The sequence below is a fragment of the Pelobates fuscus genome, chromosome 13 (assembly GCF_036172605.1).
Source record: "Pelobates fuscus isolate aPelFus1 chromosome 13, aPelFus1.pri, whole genome shotgun sequence".
Lineage (NCBI taxonomy): Eukaryota > Metazoa > Chordata > Amphibia > Anura > Pelobatidae > Pelobates > Pelobates fuscus.
Genome location: NC_086329.1, coordinates 92,780,906 through 92,800,596, shown reverse-complemented (window position 1 = coordinate 92,800,596; position 19,691 = coordinate 92,780,906). Strand labels below are relative to the sequence as shown.

At 44.8% G+C, this 19,691-nt stretch overlaps 1 protein-coding gene across 1 annotated transcript in view; it reads left to right on the top strand.

The window, feature by feature from the left end:
• Positions 1-19,691, top strand: part of LOC134582455 (perilipin-2-like) — a 116,563-nt gene that overhangs the window by 37,868 nt on the left and 59,004 nt on the right. Inside the window, exon 6 of the mRNA XM_063439062.1 lies at positions 3,802-3,992. Within this exon, the coding sequence (XP_063295132.1) occupies positions 3,802-3,992 (191 nt within the window). The remainder of the gene's footprint in view (positions 1-3,801; positions 3,993-19,691) is intronic.

The following is a 19,691-nucleotide window of genomic DNA, read 5'->3' as shown; positions in this document are numbered from 1 at the left end:
GCAGCAGACAGGAACTGGCAATAATACTTCAATTTGACAATTATTTTGATTGACGGGTTTTAGTGACCAATGATAATGAAGCATGCATTTCTTTTTGTTTCATTCGATTTTTATTACGTAGTATTTTCGAAGTTGCAATACAGGACATAAATATCGACAATTAATTAAAATCACATACGTTATACATCCAGTGTCAATATTTTCCATATCTTACAGATCTATAAAAACCAAATAAATACATAAAATAAATACATAAAATAACGTTTATGTTAAATTAAAGTTAAATTAAATATATTCTACCATGTGTGGAGAGAGAGTTCCTTAATTTAAAGACATTTTCCAATTATCTATTTATTATTTATAATTACTTAAGGGGGTATTATTAACTATTCGTTCTGATCCGATGCTATTCCTGTGGAATCGAAGCATGCATTTCTGGCAGGTGATTGGATTACAACATCCCAGTAGTTTTTTGTTTTTTTTTGTAAATAATATCAAAGGTACACATTAGGAACCTGTGATGGTCAGTTAGTGACTTTCTGGTCAGAGTGTCCGCAACAGAACACGCATGCCTGGCTCATGTATAGTGGTGAAGTTGTACTTCTGAAGCTACAGGATCATACTCGATACCAAGGGTTTTACGCATTATGGACTCAAAGAGTTATTTCTCAAATTAAGCATTAATTTCACATTCAGGCTTCAACCTGTAGCCTGAGCTCTTTGTGAGGATCAAAGTAGGTTAATGCAGGGCTTGGTTCACACGTGAGAAGTTTTTTTTTCTATTTTGTAAAAGCCTTGTCGTGCTGAGCGTCCCAAAAAAAACTCACATGATTCCTTGTTGAGCTGTCGCAGCTCTGCATTGATATTGGCAAGGTTGGGTGCAAACTTCAAGAAGGAATTAAACATGCCTAGCACTTCTTCACTTTATCCCTTATCTTTAGTTGGCTCCATGTCCCTCACAGCAGCAACTTTGGGATGATCTGGCTTTATTCCATCAGTAGTGAGATGTCCAAAATAACTCACTTCAAAGGGGCGACTTCGGAACCAATAGCGCCCAAAGACTGTACAGAAGGTAGTCCGTTTTGAGGATTCCTCAGTTAGTTTAATAGCCCAATAGACCCAATCTAGCATCTAATACACTTAAGTATTGGGCACTAACTAGCTTGCATGTTATGTTTTTGGAGGTAGGTAACGGGTAATGAGGTCGTGTTATGGTCTGTAGTATGCCTTTGCATGGTTTTTCAGTTACAACCATAGAGTTTACCCATGTGGCATGTTGACATCTTGCCTCTCAATGTTTTCAAGCCTCTCTTTGAGACGGATGTGTAGTACGAGAGTAGTAGTTGAGATGGCTGTGTAGTACATCTAGACTGGTGGCTTACTGGAGTTGCATGTGGTACACTCACCAGGAAACAGTCCAATCTCTTTGAAAACATATGCAAACTCCTCCATGACTGGCACTTCTGTCTGCTTTCTTGTGATTGACAATGCATAAAATGCCATGACCATCTTGATATGTTTGTGCTTGCATTTCAGTTCATATTTGCCCTTTACCTCTAGGCATTAACCAAATTGCCAAACAGGGGGCGAGATATCGTCTGCAGAGCACACTAAGTATTCAGTTTGGTGTATTGATATAGGGGAATGACATTAACCGAGGATACGATGTTCAGATTGAACCTGATTACAGTTTGTTTTGGGCCTATTTCTATTTGTATATTGGTGAAAGCCTGCTCTATATCTGAGCTCTGTCTGTCCTGTGTCGAAAAACAGCCCATCAAATACTTCCTGATCAGTTCTTTCCTTGCATATTTCATGGACCTTTTTCTTGCAGCTGAAACAACAGAATTTTGCAAAGTGGTTTAACTTCTGGCATATTTTGCACACCTTTCTTTTTGCAGGAGAGATCGATCAATATTGTTTCCACAATAGGCACATTCTTTGAGATGCCTTGAAGCAACAGGATTCGATCGTGAGATTTCACTGTATTTATGTCTGAGTTTGGTATTATGTTGCCTCGAAACTGCGCTCTTTAAAATGTATTGTGGTAGATTGCGTGCACAGCATGCTCACGTGGAATGCTCGTTGTCTTTAAAATAGACTTTAACTATTTCTGAGCCAATTCGTTAGATCTAGCGACAACATCTATTGCTTGTTCTAGTGTTAACTCAGAGCCCACACTCAAAAGATTCTCCTATTATTCTATGTCAATATATCCCAAACCCAATATGGTCACGGAACATTTCGTCATTGTTGGCATAACTACAGTCTTTAAAGGAATACTATAATAAAAATCTGTATTCCTAGCACTATACTTCCCTATGTTCCCCCTCTCCCCGCAAAGTACTATAGGGGTTAATAAGCCCCCACTGTACTGACACGATTCCAGTGCTAAGCTTCATCAGCACCGCCTCCTCCAACAGCACCTGATGGGGCGGGTGCGTTAACGCGATAGAACAGCGAACGCATTAGGCCCCCCATAGGAAAGCATTGCTGCAATGCTTTGCTATGGGAATTTAGCTGATGCTGGATGTTCTCAACTGAACCAAAAGTCACCTAGCAAGCAGGAAGCGCCTCTAGTGGCTGTCTAATTGACAGCCACTAAAGGCAGTCTTAGTCCTACAATGTAATTATTGCAGTTTCTTAAAAACTGCAATGATTTGCATTGCATGAGTAAGTGGGACAGGGACACTGTACCCCGACCCCTTCAATGAGATGAAGTGGTCTAGATGCCTATACTGTTCCTTTAACCCCTCAAGGACACATGACATGTGTGACATGTCATGATTCCCTTTTATTCCAGAAGTTTGGTCCTTAAGGGGTTAATAAGAAGACGCAAGTCTGTCACAAACTGTTCAAAACGTTTGTGATCTCACTGCACCTTCTCATGGAATTTATAATGTGCAAATATCACGTATGCTTTGGGCTCAACATATGATGTGAAGTGGTCGTAGTATGACTTTAAAATCTTCGATTCATCTGTAGACAATGACCATGGGTTGAAAACATCCCGACCCTTCTCTACCACCAACCGGAGAAGATAACTGCATTTTATATATTGGTAAACTTTCGTTGAACATGCAGACTTATTCATCTTGTTCAAACATACAACCGAAGTGCTGTCCTTCAGAAGCAGACAGGAACTGCCAATAATGTTTTGATATGATAGTAATTTTGATTGACAGCTGTTAGTGACCAGTGATAACGAAGCATGCATTTCTGACAGGTGATTGGTTTACAACAATGATCATAATTCTGCCACTTCTGTCCATAAAAAGCAGATGTTTGTGTGTGTGTGTATTAATTGGCATTTATTTAAACTCATCTCTTTTAAGTTGAATTGCGCATGTCTTTAACCCCTTAAGGACACATGACATGTCTGACACGTCATGATTCCATTTTATTCCAGAAGTTTGGTCCTTAAGGGGTTAAAGGAAGGAGACAACACTGGGCTCGGTACAAGTATTTGTACAAGTGGAGGAAGCAGCACAATGCTCTGCAGCGGGTTGTATGCACCGCTGAACTCCGCAGGGGAAAAAAAGCAGTTGAATGTAAGGCTTTGCAGGGTAACACAAAGCCACTGGGGCAGAAGCAATTCATTGCTGTGCATATCTGAAAAAGGCAACACAAGTGTTAAGAATCAGTGTAAGGTTCTGCAGGGCTAAAGCAGGCCATAAAAGACTTTGTAAGTGGGGGAGGCAGTGTAATACTCTGTGGCGGGGTAGCGGCCGAACAAGGCTTTGCAGGGTGAAGGCTGCAAAACATACCCTGGAATGCCAAGTTTTTACTTTCTGGTTGCAGGCGAGCAGGAGAGTATCAGCAGCGAGGAGACTGAAGATACACAGAGCGCTGCTTTGGGCCTAGCCTCCAGGACTTCATGTCTGATCAACACTATCCTAGTGAGACTGATGGGCAAGCTGAATCCATACCTGGACACAACCTGGGATCTTCTGCGTGGGGGCGTTAATTTCGTCCTGAGTTTACCCTCCAAGGTAAAACCCAGCCATGAAAACAAAACTTGTTATTTGTTTGATCTATACATTGTGCTAGAATATGTACAGTTTCATCAGTATTTTTTACAACACATTGTTGCATTGTGGGTAGGCAAACAATTCCGTGATAGGACTGAACAATAATTGTATCCATCCTTTTGAAGATGTTAAGTTATATCTCAGTCTGAATATTTGAGTCTGTCCAGTTAGTCCCATTTTAGCTTCTTCTCTTCGGATGTAACAAGGTGAGAGGGTGTTGGGACAAAGCATGCTTTTGGGCCCCCTTCACCCTCGCTCCTTTCTGTTAGCCATTCATTCCGCTGCCACTTGCCATAGTGCTTGGGATATACTGAGATATGGTCTGTGGTCCTGTGCCTGGTGAAATTAATGTATTAGTTGACACGGATATCTCTTCCAAACTGCTACGTTTTTAGAATACAGAGTTGCCCCCATGTGACATCATAAAATAGAGACTTCAATTTAACACAATGTGCACTGAATCTCCAGACAGAAAAATCTGACTGTGCATATTACATCATACCTCACAACATTTCAAATGGGTAAACAGGGACACTTTAACGTGAGAGGTGTGATTGGGGACGTGTTACTAATAACAATTTATAAAAGTAAATTTTAATTTAGAAAAAGAACAATGTATCTTATTTACACAGACTGATTTCTAAACATTGCCGTGCATGCACATCATGTCTCCCCCGCCTGCTGACATCGACGGGGGAGGAGCACGGGCGGAGCACGGGCGGAGCCTGAACCAGCGCCGAGGGACAGTGCCTAGAGGCGCTGGATTCAGGTAAATGGCTGAATGGGGTTTTTACCCCATCAGCCTCGCGGGAGGGGGGCCCCGAGGAAGGGGGGCACTCCAGTAGCCTAGGGTGCCAGGAAAACGGGTTTGTTTTCCTGGCACTATAGGATCCCTTTAAATATTATTGCAATCTCTGCCATTGATTTTATAATTCATATCACAGTTCTGACCTTCTCCTGCAGCTTAGGGGTTTATTAGTCAGTTAGACGAATTATCTTAATTTAAGGAGTTAACTCATGGTTTAGTTAACAATCTCCATAGCTATGCTTAGTCATGGGGTTACCTGCTTCCTTTAGGGAGCCGCCGGGAGGACTTTTATTAAACAGAAGGAAATCACATGTACTCTCTCCTTTGGCTGATGTAGCCTCAGGGGGAAACGCTGATGATGCAGCAAGTCTCCTATTCCATTATAATCATGTCAGAATTCTAAAGCACAGAATTCACAGTGTATATTTAGACTGGAGCATGTCTCATGCATTAGATGAGGCAATCACAAAACGCATCGATCTGCTCCCCTGAATCAGATTAGCGTGCGTTTGTGAGAAATGGCAGGATGCAGAAAGCCTGATTTGTACAAGGAACGTGGCTATGTATGCGCACGTGTATATATATATTTCTGGGGGATACACGGAGAGAACGATAACAGCAAGCGAGAGAGACCAGGAGATCGCAAAAGACGGTGTGAGATAGATTAAAAAGTGTTTGCCGCACGAACCATTCTTTGCTGATGTCAGAGTTTTCGGAAGCTCTACTTCCTGTAGATGAAATATCCGTGCCACTTTAGCGGTCCACTTGGCCATGTAACAATACGTGACTTGATCATTTGCGCTGTTGGTGTGAACCCTACAGTATGCAAGGTTTCGATAACATTTGTGCAAAATTAGAGTAAAGTTCTAGAAAGGCAACAACTGCGGTGATCACAGATTAAAGAGATTTACCGTGATGAAAATAGCGGTACAGAGACAAGTGAAGTAGAGGTCATACCTTTATCAGCTAAATCGATTGGAACTGTAAGGCTCGGTCTCTAAAAGAGCGATAAAAATACCTGAAAGGACAACTGTCATCAAATTTTCACATCTCGGTTTTTTAGTTTTTTTTTTAAAGTTAATTTTTAATGAAACTTAATGATATTTTTTCAACAGATGTGTATATTATTTCTTTATTTTTTTTATTTTGCTTTTTTTTTTTTTTTTTATCTCGGTTAATGTTGGGTCAGACTCTGCCGTTATCTTAAATTAGTCTGACCCAACATGGCTGCACAGCCAGATAAAAAAAAAAGTGAGATTAAATAAACTTTTAAAACATGAAATGTGAAATTAACATTTTTTTCTTCTGTGGTGAATTCTTTCTCCGTATCTCAACGCCTCTCATTCATAATAACATACAAGCTGATGATGCCACGATAGCAGAGTCAAGCACATACGAGTTTACATAGTCGGACATTGGCATGGCATTGCATATCATTTACACATTTTTGTTGAAATAAGAAGAAAACAAGCAGAACATACATGTCTAAGGTGCAAGGTTATGTGGAGACTGTCGGGCTGAGAGTAACATTAAGACATGGAGAGTATTCATTTAAGTAAGTCAGGTGGTGAAGCGTAGCAGAATGTTTTACAACCTCTTTTGTGTCTTAATGATTATAAAATAAAAGTCATGCTGATGACTCATGTCTAAGCACTGATATGACACCATAAATGCACTCAAAGATGAGGATAGTAGACATGGTGAATAATAGGCATAATCTAGGCCAGGGCTAGGCAACCTTCGGCACTCCAGATGTTGTGGACTACATCCCCCATAATGCTCTTGCACCCATAATGCTGGCAAAGCATCATGGGATGTGTAGTCCAAAACATCTTGAGTGCCGAAGGTTAGGCATTGACTAAGCATTCAGAACATTTTGTATAATACGAAGTTGCATATATATATTCCTCTGAATCGTCTAATCTCACCGAATAATGCATTAAATAGGTTAAAATGAGTAAAGGAAAAGAAGATTGTGAAATAATTATTGCATATCAGATGGCATACGACAACAGAAGATAGTAGTGTTGTTCCCAGAATAGACTCAAGTCCCAGATCAGCCTATCCTAACAGGTGGCAAGAATGGAGTTGATCCACGGGCAATGTTGCTGTGCCAGAGCAGGGTTCCCCTCCAACCCCAGGCCTGAAAGAGGGCCAGCATCCGATATCCACAGACTTGGAGATATTTAGCTACCAAGTCTCTGCCCCATCGTGGGGAGCTTGAAGAAGCAGATAGTAAGTGCCGCTGTCGTGGTCGATGTGCTGAGGCTGAGCCTCATGAGGCTCTCGGCCTAGGATGGTAAACGGTAGGACGGTTGTGTGCTTGCGATCTCATTTTGTCCTGAGGAGTAGTGATGTACCGAATTGTTCGCCGGCGAATAGTTCCCGGCGAACATAGCATGTTCGCGTCCGCCACCGCGGGTGAACACATGCGGTGTTCGGTCCGCCCCCTATTCGTCATCATTGAGTAAACTTTGACCCTATACATCACAGTCAGCAGACACATTACAGCCAATCAGCAGCACACCCTCCCTAGCAGACCCTCCCACCTACTGGACAGCATCCATTTTAGATTAATTCGGAAGCTGCAACCATTTTTTATTTTTTTTTCAATTTTTTTTTTCAATTTTTTTTAGTGCATATAAATGTTACAAGTAGATACTACCCCCAGACACTCTGTGTTACTGCAGATACTCCCTCCAGACACCCTGTGTTACTGCAGATACTCCCTCCAGACACTGACACAGAGCAGAATAGGGACTGTTCCCCCTACATAGGGTCACTTGGCAGATATGGATTGACACCTATCCTAAGGATCCCTGATAAACACTGACACGTAGCCCTCCATGGGTGAAGATGGATTAATTTTTTTTTGTGCTCGGTTTTTTTATTTTATTTTTAAGTTCGACGGGTATGATGGCTTTTTATTTGGCCTTTTTTGGGGCTAAAAAAAATGAAGATTTTAGAAGAAGAAGACGTTGAATAGTAAGTTGAATTTTACTTTACAGGGTAGTAATTTTATTCCCCCTTCACTATTTTTTAGGGTGAGGGGGGTAGGTAGGGGCTTTTTTATTTGGTTGTGTGACTAGGGGCTTGGGGACACACACTGCATACACACTACACACAATATACACACACAATATACACACACACTGTACACACTATGCACACACACACACACTACACACACTGCATACACACACTACACACACTGCATACACACTGCACACACTATACACACACTATACACACACTGCATACACTATACACACTCTACACACACTGCATACACACTGCACACACTGCACACACTATACACACACTGCACACACTATACACACACTGCACACACTATACACACACTGCATACACTATACACACACTGCATACACTATACACACACTGCATACACTATACACACACTGCATACACGCTATACACACACTACACACACACACTGTACACACTATGCACACACTGCACACACTGCACACATTATACACACTACACACACTATACACACAATATACACACACAATATATACACACACTGTACACACTATGCACACACTATGCACACACTGCATACACTATGCACACACTATACACACACACTATACACACACACTACACACACACTATACACACACACTATACACACTCTATACACACACTGCACACACTATACACACTCACTATACACACTCACTATACACACTCACTATACACACTCACTATACACACAATATACACACACTGTACACACTATACACACTCACTATACACACAATATACACACACTTTACACACTATACACACACTGCATAAACATACATTTAAAAAAAAATTGCAGCTGCTTTTTACATTTCAAAGTTGGGGAGGGGGGTGCCAAATAAAGGATCCGCCCCGGGTGCCAAATGCTCCAGGTACGCCCCTGTATAGAGGGGAGCCATGTTACTCTGTATATAGAGAGGAGCCATGTTTACACTGTATATAGAGGGGAGCCATGTTACTCTGTATATAGAGGGGAGCCATGTTACACTATATACAGTGGAAACATGGCTCCCTCTATATACAGAGTAACATGGCTCCCTCTATATACAGAGGGGAGCCATGTTTACACGGTATATAGAGGGAAGCCATGTTATTCTGTATATAGAGGGAGCCATGTTTACACGGTATATAGAGGGAAGCCATGTTACTCTGTATATAGAGAGGAGCCATGTTACACTGTATATAGAGGGAGCCATGTTACTCTGTATATAGAGGGGAGCCATGTTTACACTGTATATAGAGGGGAGCCATGTTTACACTGTATATAAAGGGGAGCAATGTTTACACGGTATATAGAGGGAAGCCATGTTACTCTGTATATAGAGAGGAGCCATGTTTACACTGTATATAGAGGGGAGCCATGTTACTCTGTATATAGAGGGGAGCCATGTTACTCTGTATATAGAGAGGAGCCATGTTTACACTGTATATAGAGGGGAGCCATGTTACTCTGTATATAGAGGGGAGCCATGTTACACTGTATATAGAGGGAGCCATGTTACTCTGTATATAGAGGGAGCCATGTTTACACTGTATATAGAGGGGAGCCATGTTTACACTGTATATAGAGGGGAGCCATGTTTACACAGTATACAGAGGGAGCCATGTTACTCTGTATATAGAGGGAGCCATGTTTACTCTGTATATAGAGGACTGTTTGCGGTGCGTTAGACGGGGAGTTTGGTCTGTCACTGTGAAGCGGGCGTAACCCTTACACTACCTGATCGATACAACATCATACCTGATGTTTTAATGCACGTTATTCCAAACAATTTAGGAATGTTAGGTGATTTATGCCCTTTATGGATTAAAACCAGACTCTGCATCAACTATGTAATTTTCCATGGGAGTTTTGCCATGGATCCCCCTCCGGCATGCCACAGTCCAGGTGTTAGTCCCCTTGAAACAACTTTTCCATCACTATTGTGGCCAGAAAGAGTCCCTGTGTGTTTTAAAATTCGCCTGTCCATTGAAGTCTATGGCGGTTCGCACGGTTCGCCCGTTCGCGAACATTTGCGGAAGTTCGCGTTCGCCGTTCGCGAACCGAAAATTTCGGGTTCACGACAACACTACTGAGCAGGTCTCCTCTTTTGCAGCACATGGTACATCGTCGGTGTGCTTGCAGCTTGGCCACTGAGACTCTTTGACGCTCCATTATCTTCTGCCAGAAGAATCTTGTAAATACAGAGAACTTTCATTCACTTTTTGAGTGGTTCTCCTGTTGTAGGATTCCCAGCATGCTCAATGTACCCTGTTCTCCTACATTGCTCGCGAAGCAAAAGGTACCCTATGTTAACCAGAAAGAGTGTTGACAGTCTCCTGAACATGAATTAAATCTACTGTGTTTATGAATAGAGAGAATTATGATCTGTTAAGGGCTGGAGAATGATAATCTGCCATAGGATCGTGGGAAATATCGTCTTCTAGAGGCCAAGGAAAGCAATGGCGTGGAAAGGTGTTAGGATCATGATGATGCATCCCAGAGATCCACTAGGGCTTAGAGAAAACATTGATTGCTAGCAGCTGGGAAGATTATTACCGGTATTTATCTATAAAGGACTGGAGAAATCATTGACTTATTATGCCATTTAACGAACGATGATCCTTTAGGGCAGGGCTGCCCAACAGGTAGCTCACCAGATGTTGTAGAACTACAACTCCCATGATGTTTTGCATGCCTTTATAATGCATTTAGAATGGCAAAGCATCATGGGAGTTGTAGTTCTACAACATCTGGGGGTCTGATCCACTTTTATTGGATAGAACAAGATCTGCAAGACTATTTACAGACTGATGATCAAAAGATTTGGGGCCTGGAGATGGAGAGAATGATCAAGTGTGAAAGATGATCTAATGTGGTTTGAGAGAATGATGATCATTAAGGGCCTGCAAATAATGAGGATCTGCTAGGGCCTGGGAAGAAGACTGACCCACACAAGGTTTGAGAAAAGAGTGATCCTACAGCGGCTGCAAAGAACAATGAGCTGCTAGGGTCTAGAGATAATGGTGATGATAAACTGGCATCTGGAGAGAATTCCAATCTCCAGGGACAGGCAACCTTCGGCATGCCAGATGTCGTAGACTACATCTCCCATAATATCGTAGACATAATGCTGACAAAGCATCAGGGAAGATGTAGTCCACAACATCTGGAATGCTAAACATCGCCTACTCATGTTCTAGAAGATGGATAGAACTATGTTAGGTGGGTGTGGGTAGAATACTGATCTACTCGAGGACGGAGAGAATGTTGATCCACTGAAAGCTGTAGACATAGGTGATCAACTTGGAACAATAGAGAACAATGTTCCGCAGTTGGATGAAAAGAACAATTAAAATATTCACTCTAAACGGCTCTAAACTGAGGGATGGTTATTTAGAATATACTTAAAGGGCATGTGTAGCCCTCGGAAACATTTCAAGAACATTATAGTCTTCAATGACATAAAGTATTAAGGAAATCAGACTGCAATCTGTGGACATGCTTATGCAAGCTACACGTCAAAAGAAGCTTGGTGGACGTGCATATCTATCTTTGGGCGTCCCTGGATGTTTTAGGCTGGTTTTCCTGTGCCTGTATCGTAAATCAAATCAGGATTTTTATTTTGTAACAGCACAGGCAATTATTTAACTGATCTCTCTACATGATGTTCATGTCTTGGTTCTTGGAAAACAAATTTAACCTTTGCACTTGTAACGACTTCCATCGGCATTGTGGCAAACCTAGCCACTTCTGGACTATATGTATTGCAGGTTGTCCATAGGCTGAATGTATACTGTATGTCCTTACCTGTATAAGTGCTGTGTTATGGCCGTTCGCATGCTGGCAGCCGTACGCTGCCAGCATACAAAGCATTCGCTCGACGAAACACGGCTATCCCAGCCGTTCGCCGTACGAATGCGGGCTCCCCAGGTAGACCACACATTCACAAGTCGTGTGGCACCAATTAACCGATTGCAACAATGTTGCAATCGGTAATTAAGGGCTCTCCTAGGTGGCCGCCGTTCGGCTACCGACCATGCGGCGGTCGGCCATCTTGGATCCTTTGTCTCTGCAGCGGTGTTCGGTCGTCGAGAGCCTGGAACTGAAAACGGCTACTCAATGATCCGAACACCGCTGGACTTCCAGAGCGTTCGGGAGTTCCGCGTTCGGCACATTCTGTTCCCCATAAATGTTCGGTACTTTTAAACCGAACTCAATGTTTTAATGTATTTTGTGCGGCGTTCGGTTAGTTTAGCTGTTATCAGAGCGGTATTCTCACTAAATGTGCCCGCCGACCCCAGCTATCTACCGAACGGTCATTCGTCTAAAAGCGAGCAAAAATGTATAAAATATGGATTTCTGTATAAATTGTCGGTTTTGCTCCACGAGGGGATAATCCACTTAATCGTCCATTTTAGTGGGAGTATCCCTCTCGTGTAGCAATGCCTGTTGGGATAATTACAATGCCTGATGGGAGAAATCCCCTGTAACAGCTGTAAGGAAACCCCTTGCAAGGGGAACTGCATAAATATGGAAGTCTGTGAATAAAGCGAGTTAGTTGACTCCCAAACTGTGTTTCGTCCGGTTATTGGGAGGATGGGGAATATTGCCGTGCTTTCTGCTCTGACTGTGGATTTCCTGAGAATACCAACGGATATCGTGGACTAATATACTGCATTCCGTTACAATTGGTGGCAAGCGACGGGATCCGAACCTTACAGCCGAAAAGAGGAGTTCGTGTAACTGGAACTACCGAACAAGGAAAGCAAAGGCAATTCGTATGGAGATTGATTATACCATACTGAAACGACAGACTTTAAAGGAACTACTGGAAGCCAGAGGGAAAGTAGCCAGCAGCAAAACCAAGGCTACCCTAATTGCCGAGCTGATGGAGGGAGACCAAGCCCGCAGCGCTACACCCCCAGTAGTTATGGAGGAAACCCTCTATGAAAGAGAGATGAGGACCAGGCTAGCATTTTTGCCGCAGCCTATATCGGATGCCATGTTGAACCTGGTGATGGCAAATGTGCAGGAATATGTTATGGCACACAGCCCGCAACACACCTTGACTCGAACCGAGTCCAACCCCGGGTCCCTTTACAACCCGGTAAAGACCAAGATCCCGTACCAGGCCTTCAGAGCTTTTTGCGAGGAAAAGGACGAAATAGATGGGTACTTGCAGGACTTTGAAAGACTGTGTGATCTGCATGAGCTAGAACGGTCAGTATGGGTGCAACTACTAGCAAGCAAACTAGCAGGTCGGGCAGCCGAAGCGTACCGTGCTGTGCCCAGTGAGGACAGCAAAGATTATGAAAAAGTAAAGCGCGCAATCTTGGAGAGGTATGCCATTACCCCAGAGGCATACCGGCGCAAGTTCAGACACTTACGCAAACCAGAGCGAGATTCGCACGCAGAATGGGCACACAAATTAGATCAAGCCTCCCAAGGGTGGATACAGGCCAGCAACGCCACCACCATGGAGGAATTGCGTCAGATGGTGTTGCTGGAGCAATTTTTTAACGGATTGTCCCCGGAGACTCAAGAATGGGTGCGGGACAGAAAACCCCGCACCCTAACCGAAGCGGCTAGATTGGCTGATCAACACTTTGATGCCCGGAGGCACCAGGGACCTGTAGCCAAAAGCTACTCCCGACCCACAGGACTACCTAGCGCTACACCAGCTCTAGCGCCCACAGCCGCTCCGTTCCGTCCCTCACAAGGACAGATACCGCCACCTTCCAGATACAACGGGCGGGCCAACATCCAGTGCCATTCCTGTAAACAATGGGGGCATATGGCCCGAGAATGCACCCAGAATCGCGGCAGGCCCACCTGGAATCAGGGGCGTCCAAACCCCGCACCCAGGGCGGCTGCTCACCATTACCAGAGGGAACCAGCCACTCAGGATTTGTGGAGTGTTCATGCGGAGGAACCCCTGGGAATATTGCACGAAGTAATGTCGGTCCGAGCCACCGATAACCGGCAACATCACCGGCAGCTGGTAACCCTTGAGGGGAACGAAGTTCAGGGACTGCGGGATTCGGGAGCTACCTTAACCCTAATAGCACCCCATTTGGTATCGGAGGGCACGCATACCGGCGGATCTGTGGCTGTTCGGGTAGCCGGGGGAGCTGTATACCGACTACCCACGGCAAAAGTACATTTGAACTGGGGTGCGGGAGAGGGGACAGTAGAAGTGGGACTAATGCAGAACTTACCAGCAGATGTTGTGCTAGGGAATGATTTGGGTCAGATGACCTCTGCCTTTGTTCCACAGGCCCCCTACCAGGAAGCCCACCCAGTAACCACACGGCAACAGGCTCGCACCACGGCTACACCGATACACTCTGAGGCTCAGGTAAGAGACCATGACCCCCACCCGACTCCCATATCCTGGGATACCCCGACTACCTTTGTCACTGAAGTACAGACCGATCCCACGCTACAAGTCTATAGGGACCGGGCCCAGGCTGACCAGACAGGGTTAGAGGGGGAGCATTACATGTGGGAGAAAGAGTTATTGTACCGTGTCACGGCCAAGGACGTGGGGGGGTCTGTCACCTTGACTAACAAACAGTTAGTAGTACCGCGGAAGTATAGGCAGGAGCTGCTCAGAATTGCTCACGATATCCCCTTGTCAGGACACCTAGGGATGACCCGTACCCGATACCGCCTGACGCATGCGTTTTTCTGGCCCGGAATCTCACAGGATGTGCGACAGTATTGCGCCTCCTGCGACGTTTGCCAGCGAGTAGGTAAACGAGGGGATCGCCACAAGGCCAAGTTATGCCCCCTACCCATTATTGCCGAACCCTTCAGCAGGGTAGCAGTGGACATAATAGGGCCCCTGCCAAAACCCAGTCCCTCTGGTAAAAAGTATATTCTAACCGTGGTGGACTACGCCACCCGGTACCCCGAAGCTGTGGCTCTCCCTAACATACACGCTGAAACCGTAGCTGAAGCACTAATGAAAGTATTTTCCCGGGTAGGGTTTCCCCAGGAAATAATATCCGACCGGGGCACCCAATTTACTGCCGAGGTCACCCAACATATGTGGAAGGTATGTGGCATTAAGCCAATAGTCAATTCCGCCTACCACCCCCAGTCCAATGGACTATGTGAAAGGTTTAATGGGACGCTGAAGCAGATGCTTCGGACGTTCGGGGAAACCCACAAAGACTGGGAGAGGTTTCTGCCTCACCTGCTCTTTGCATATAGAGAGGTTCCCCAAGAATCAACCGGGTTCTCCCCATTTGAACTATTGTTTGGGAGAAGAGTACGGGGGCCCTTAAACTTGATTAGGGAACACTGGGAGGGGGAGAGTACAGCTAGCGAAACCCCTATCGTATCATATGTACTGGAGTTCAGAGATCGTCTGGAGGCGCTAACTCAGGCTGTGCACACCAACCTCCAGGCGGCTCAGCAACGTCAGCGACGCTGGTACGATAGAGGAGCCAGGGACCGCAGCTTTCAAGTGGGACAGAAGGTTTTAATTTTAAAACCTGTCCGCACAGACAAGCTGCAGGCCATCTGGCAAGGCCCATACCAGGTAGTGGAGCAGCGATGCGACACTACCTATGTAATCGGCCCCTGCTCAGGGGTGGGGAAGAGACGCATGCTTCACGTAAACCTGCTCAAACCCTACCATGAGAGGATAGAAGATGTGACGGCAATCTGTGCCTCAGCCTTAGAAGATCAGGAGAACTTGCCCCTACCTGATCTACTAGAACCGGAAGAACCGGTCGAGCCCTCCCGGGGAGTTCAACTGGGGGAGCGGCTAAGCCCTCACGAGCGTGCCCAGGTACAGGCGCTGATCGTAGCTAAAGGGGCTACCTTCTCAAATTTACCTGGGTACACTCCGCTGGCCACACACCGAGTTGAAACCCCGGGACAGCTACCTATGCGACAGGCGCCATATAGGGTTCCGGAATCCGTCCGGACCCATATGAAGGCCGAGTTGGATGAAATGCTGCAGCTAGGGGTTATCGAACCCTCAGATAGCCCCTGGGCATCGCCGGTAGTCCTGGTGCCTAAAAAGGATGGCACTACCCGATTCTGCGTTGACTACCGGAGGCTGAATGACAACACAGTGTCTGATGCCTACCCGATGCCTCGGATAGACGAGCTGCTAGATAAGATGGCACGGGGTCAGTATCTCACTACCATTGACTTATGTAAGGGATACTGGCAAATTCCTTTAGCCGATGATGCCATCCCCAAGTCGGCGTTTGTCACTCCGTTTGGCCTGTACCAGTTTAAGGTCATGCCCTTCGGAATGAAAAACGCTCCAGCTACTTTTCAGCGGATGGTAGATCGGCTACTGGACGGCTTCCAGGACTATGCCTGTGCCTATCTGGATGACATAGCCATCTTCAGCCAGACCTGGGAAGATCACCTAGATCATATAGGGGCGATCTTAGACCGTATTGGGGAAGCCGGGTTAACTTTAAAACCGAGTAAGTGCCACGTAGGTATGGCCGAGGTGCAGTATCTGGGACACCGAGTAGGGTGTGGGCAGCAGAGACCCGAGCCAGCTAAAATTGAGGCCGTAGCTAAGTGGCCTACCCCCAGGACCAAAACCCAGGTGCTAGCGTTTCTAGGGACTGCAGGATATTATAGGAAATTTGTACCCGACTACAGCACCCTGGCCAAACCCCTGACAGACCTGACCAAAAAGAACCTTCCTCGACTGGTTGTCTGGGCCCCAGAGTGTGAGCAGGCATTCCAACAACTCAAGACCGCCCTAACTAATGCTCCCGTGTTAACTGCTCCTGATCCAACTAAAAGATTTCTTGTCCACACAGACGCTTCAATGTTTGGATTGGGGGCAGTGCTGAGTCAAGTGGGAGCCGATGGCGGAGAACATCCCGTAGCCTACTTAAGCCGCAAGTTGTTGCCCCGTGAAGTGAGCTACGCCGCTATTGAGAAGGAATGCCTGGCCGTGGTGTGGGCCCTTAAAAAGTTACAGCCGTATTTGTATGGACAACCTTTTTCCTTACTCACAGATCACAACCCGTTGGTGTGGCTAAACCGTGTATCTGGGGACAACGCCAGGCTGCTGCGCTGGAGTTTGGCGCTGCAGCCCTTTGACTTTACCATCCACTACCGGCCAGGAAAACAAAACGGTAACGCTGACGGGTTATCCAGACAGACTGAACTAGAGAAGTGATCTGTGAGTACTCCCCCGGACATCCCCAAGCCGATCCGTTGGGATCAGACTGTGTATGCCGGCTTGGTTCTGGGGGAGCATTGTGGCAAACCTAGCCACTTCTGGACTATATGTATTGCATGTTGTCCATAGGCTGAATGTATACTGTATGTCCTTACCTGTATAAGTGCTGTGTTATGGCCGTTCGCATGCTGGCAGCCGTACGCTGCCAGCATACAAAGCATTCGCTCGACGAAACACGGTTATCCCAGCCGTTCGCCGTACGAATGCGGGCTCCCCAGGTAGACCACACATTCACAAGTCGTGTGGCACCAATTAACCGATTGCAACAATGTTGCAATCGGTAATTAAGGGCTCTCCTAGGTGGCCGCCGTTCGGCTACCGACCATGCGGCGGTCGGCCATCTTGGATCCTTTGTCTCTGCAGCGGTGTTCGGTCGTCGAGAGCCTGGAACTGAAAACGGCTTCTCAATGATCCGAACACCGCTGGACTTCCAGAGCGTTCGGGAGTTCCACGTTCGGCACATTCTGTTCCCCATAAATGTTCGGTACTTTTAAACCGAACTCAATGTTTTAATGTATTTTGTGCGGCGTTCGGTTAGTTTAGCTGGGATCAGAGCGGTATTCTCACTAAATGTGCCCGCCGACGCCAGCTATCTACCGAACGGTCATTCGTCTAAAAGCGAGCAAAAATTTATAAAATATGGATTTCTGTATAAATTGTCGGTTTTGCTCCACGAGGGGATAATCCACTTAATCGTCCATTTTAGTGGGAGTATCCCTCTCGTGTAGCAATGCCTGTTGGGATAATTACAATGCCTGATGGGAGAAATCCCCTGTAACAGCTGTAAGGAAACCCCTTGCAAGGGGAACTGCATAAATATGGAAGTCTGTGAATAAAGCGAGTTAGTTGACTCCCAAACTGTGTTTCGTCCGGTTATTGGGAGGATGGGGAATATTGCCGTGCTTTCTGCTCTGACTGTGGATTTCCTGAGAATACCAACGGATATCGTGGACTAATATACTGCATTCCGTTACAGGCATCAAGGGTTCAAGTCAAAGCTTGAAGGGTTATGGTAAAACAGAACATCAAACTTAATTTATGAAATGACTCTTGTTCCACAAAAGGCTTTGGCTGACGGGTACCCACTTATTGAAGAACTTGGCTTTTACATCAGTTAAAGTGTAACAAGTTTTTCGAAATAGTGCAATGAGCACATTCTATTGGTTTCCATGGAGATTGCAGCACTTTTATGACTTTGCCTCTAAGTAATTTTGTCAGAGAAAAGGGCTAAAACATCTATAGAACATAACCACTACTTTAAGTTGTAGTTGTTGGTGGTTAGTTTGGTTTATACCAAACTTCACCTCCTAATAAGTAGAGCCCTAGACTAAGTCTCTGGAATTTGTGCATAACCTGGAAACATTTCTCACTGTATTATAAAAATAAAAAAGAAGGCAATAAACATTTTTTTACCTCTATAAAACCCTTGTTTTAGCCCCCGCACCCTGTTTAATCTAGATTGTGTCATTAAATAATAATGGATGGGATCTTCGGCCAGCTGGTCTCCAAGATCGCTATGCTTTTGATAGACCAGGGCAGGTAGTGATTTTCCAGAGATACCCAGACAGAGGCAATGTCTACGTGACACAGACAGATGCTGTATTATCCTAACAGAGGTGTCTGGATACATGAAGGAGCTATTTTCTCCTTTCATCTTCAGTAGGGAAAGCCTTTTATATATCTAATTGACAGAATACATAAACAAATCATCTCTTCCCAGGCCAGCACCATTACACTGTTTATGATTACTGTATCTGTAAATAAATTAAAAGGAAAGCCCAACAGATACAAATAAATTAAATTGTCTGTCTGACCAATCTATCTATGGACTTTTCCTTGGTATTATCACTGATGTGGATTATTGTCATACTATTGCCACTGTTACTTTCTAACATTTCGACCACTTACATAGTGGCATGTTACTATGGCAATGGAACTCCCTTTTACCCTTTTCGGCTGATGTTAATTTCTCCCTCACCTGCATTGCCAATGAGCATTAGTGCTGCTGGAAAGAGTAGGTTGGGACATTATGACGTTGACACCGTTACCCCCTATGTTGTATAAAGTTGCTTTTTGTGAATGATACGGTCTCGCTAATGAGATGTAAGATATGTCTTATATTGCCGTACAAAACTGGTGAACTAGAGCCATCGACGGTGTATGGCACAGTCAGTGATAAGCATAGAAACATTTATTAAAGTGGTTATTGAACATTTTTGGCAGGTACTCAATTTATGTATGAGATCTTAGCTTGACAACCCATTCTTCAACTGTTACATAGCTACAAAAACTGAAAAAAGATTTGCGTCCATCAAGTTCAGCCTTCCTCACACACGTTTTTGCTGTTGATCCAAAAGAAGGCAAAAAACCCAGTCTGAAGTGCTTCCAATTTTGCAACAAACTAGGAAAAAAATCATTCTTGACCCTAAAATGGCAGTCCGATATCTCCTTGGATTAAGCAACTATTACCCCACTAATTAGAAATTATATTCCGGTATGTTTTGGTTTTGGAAGTATTTATCCAATTGCTGTTTAAACATCTGTATGGACTCTGATAGAACCACCTCTTCAGGCAGATAATTC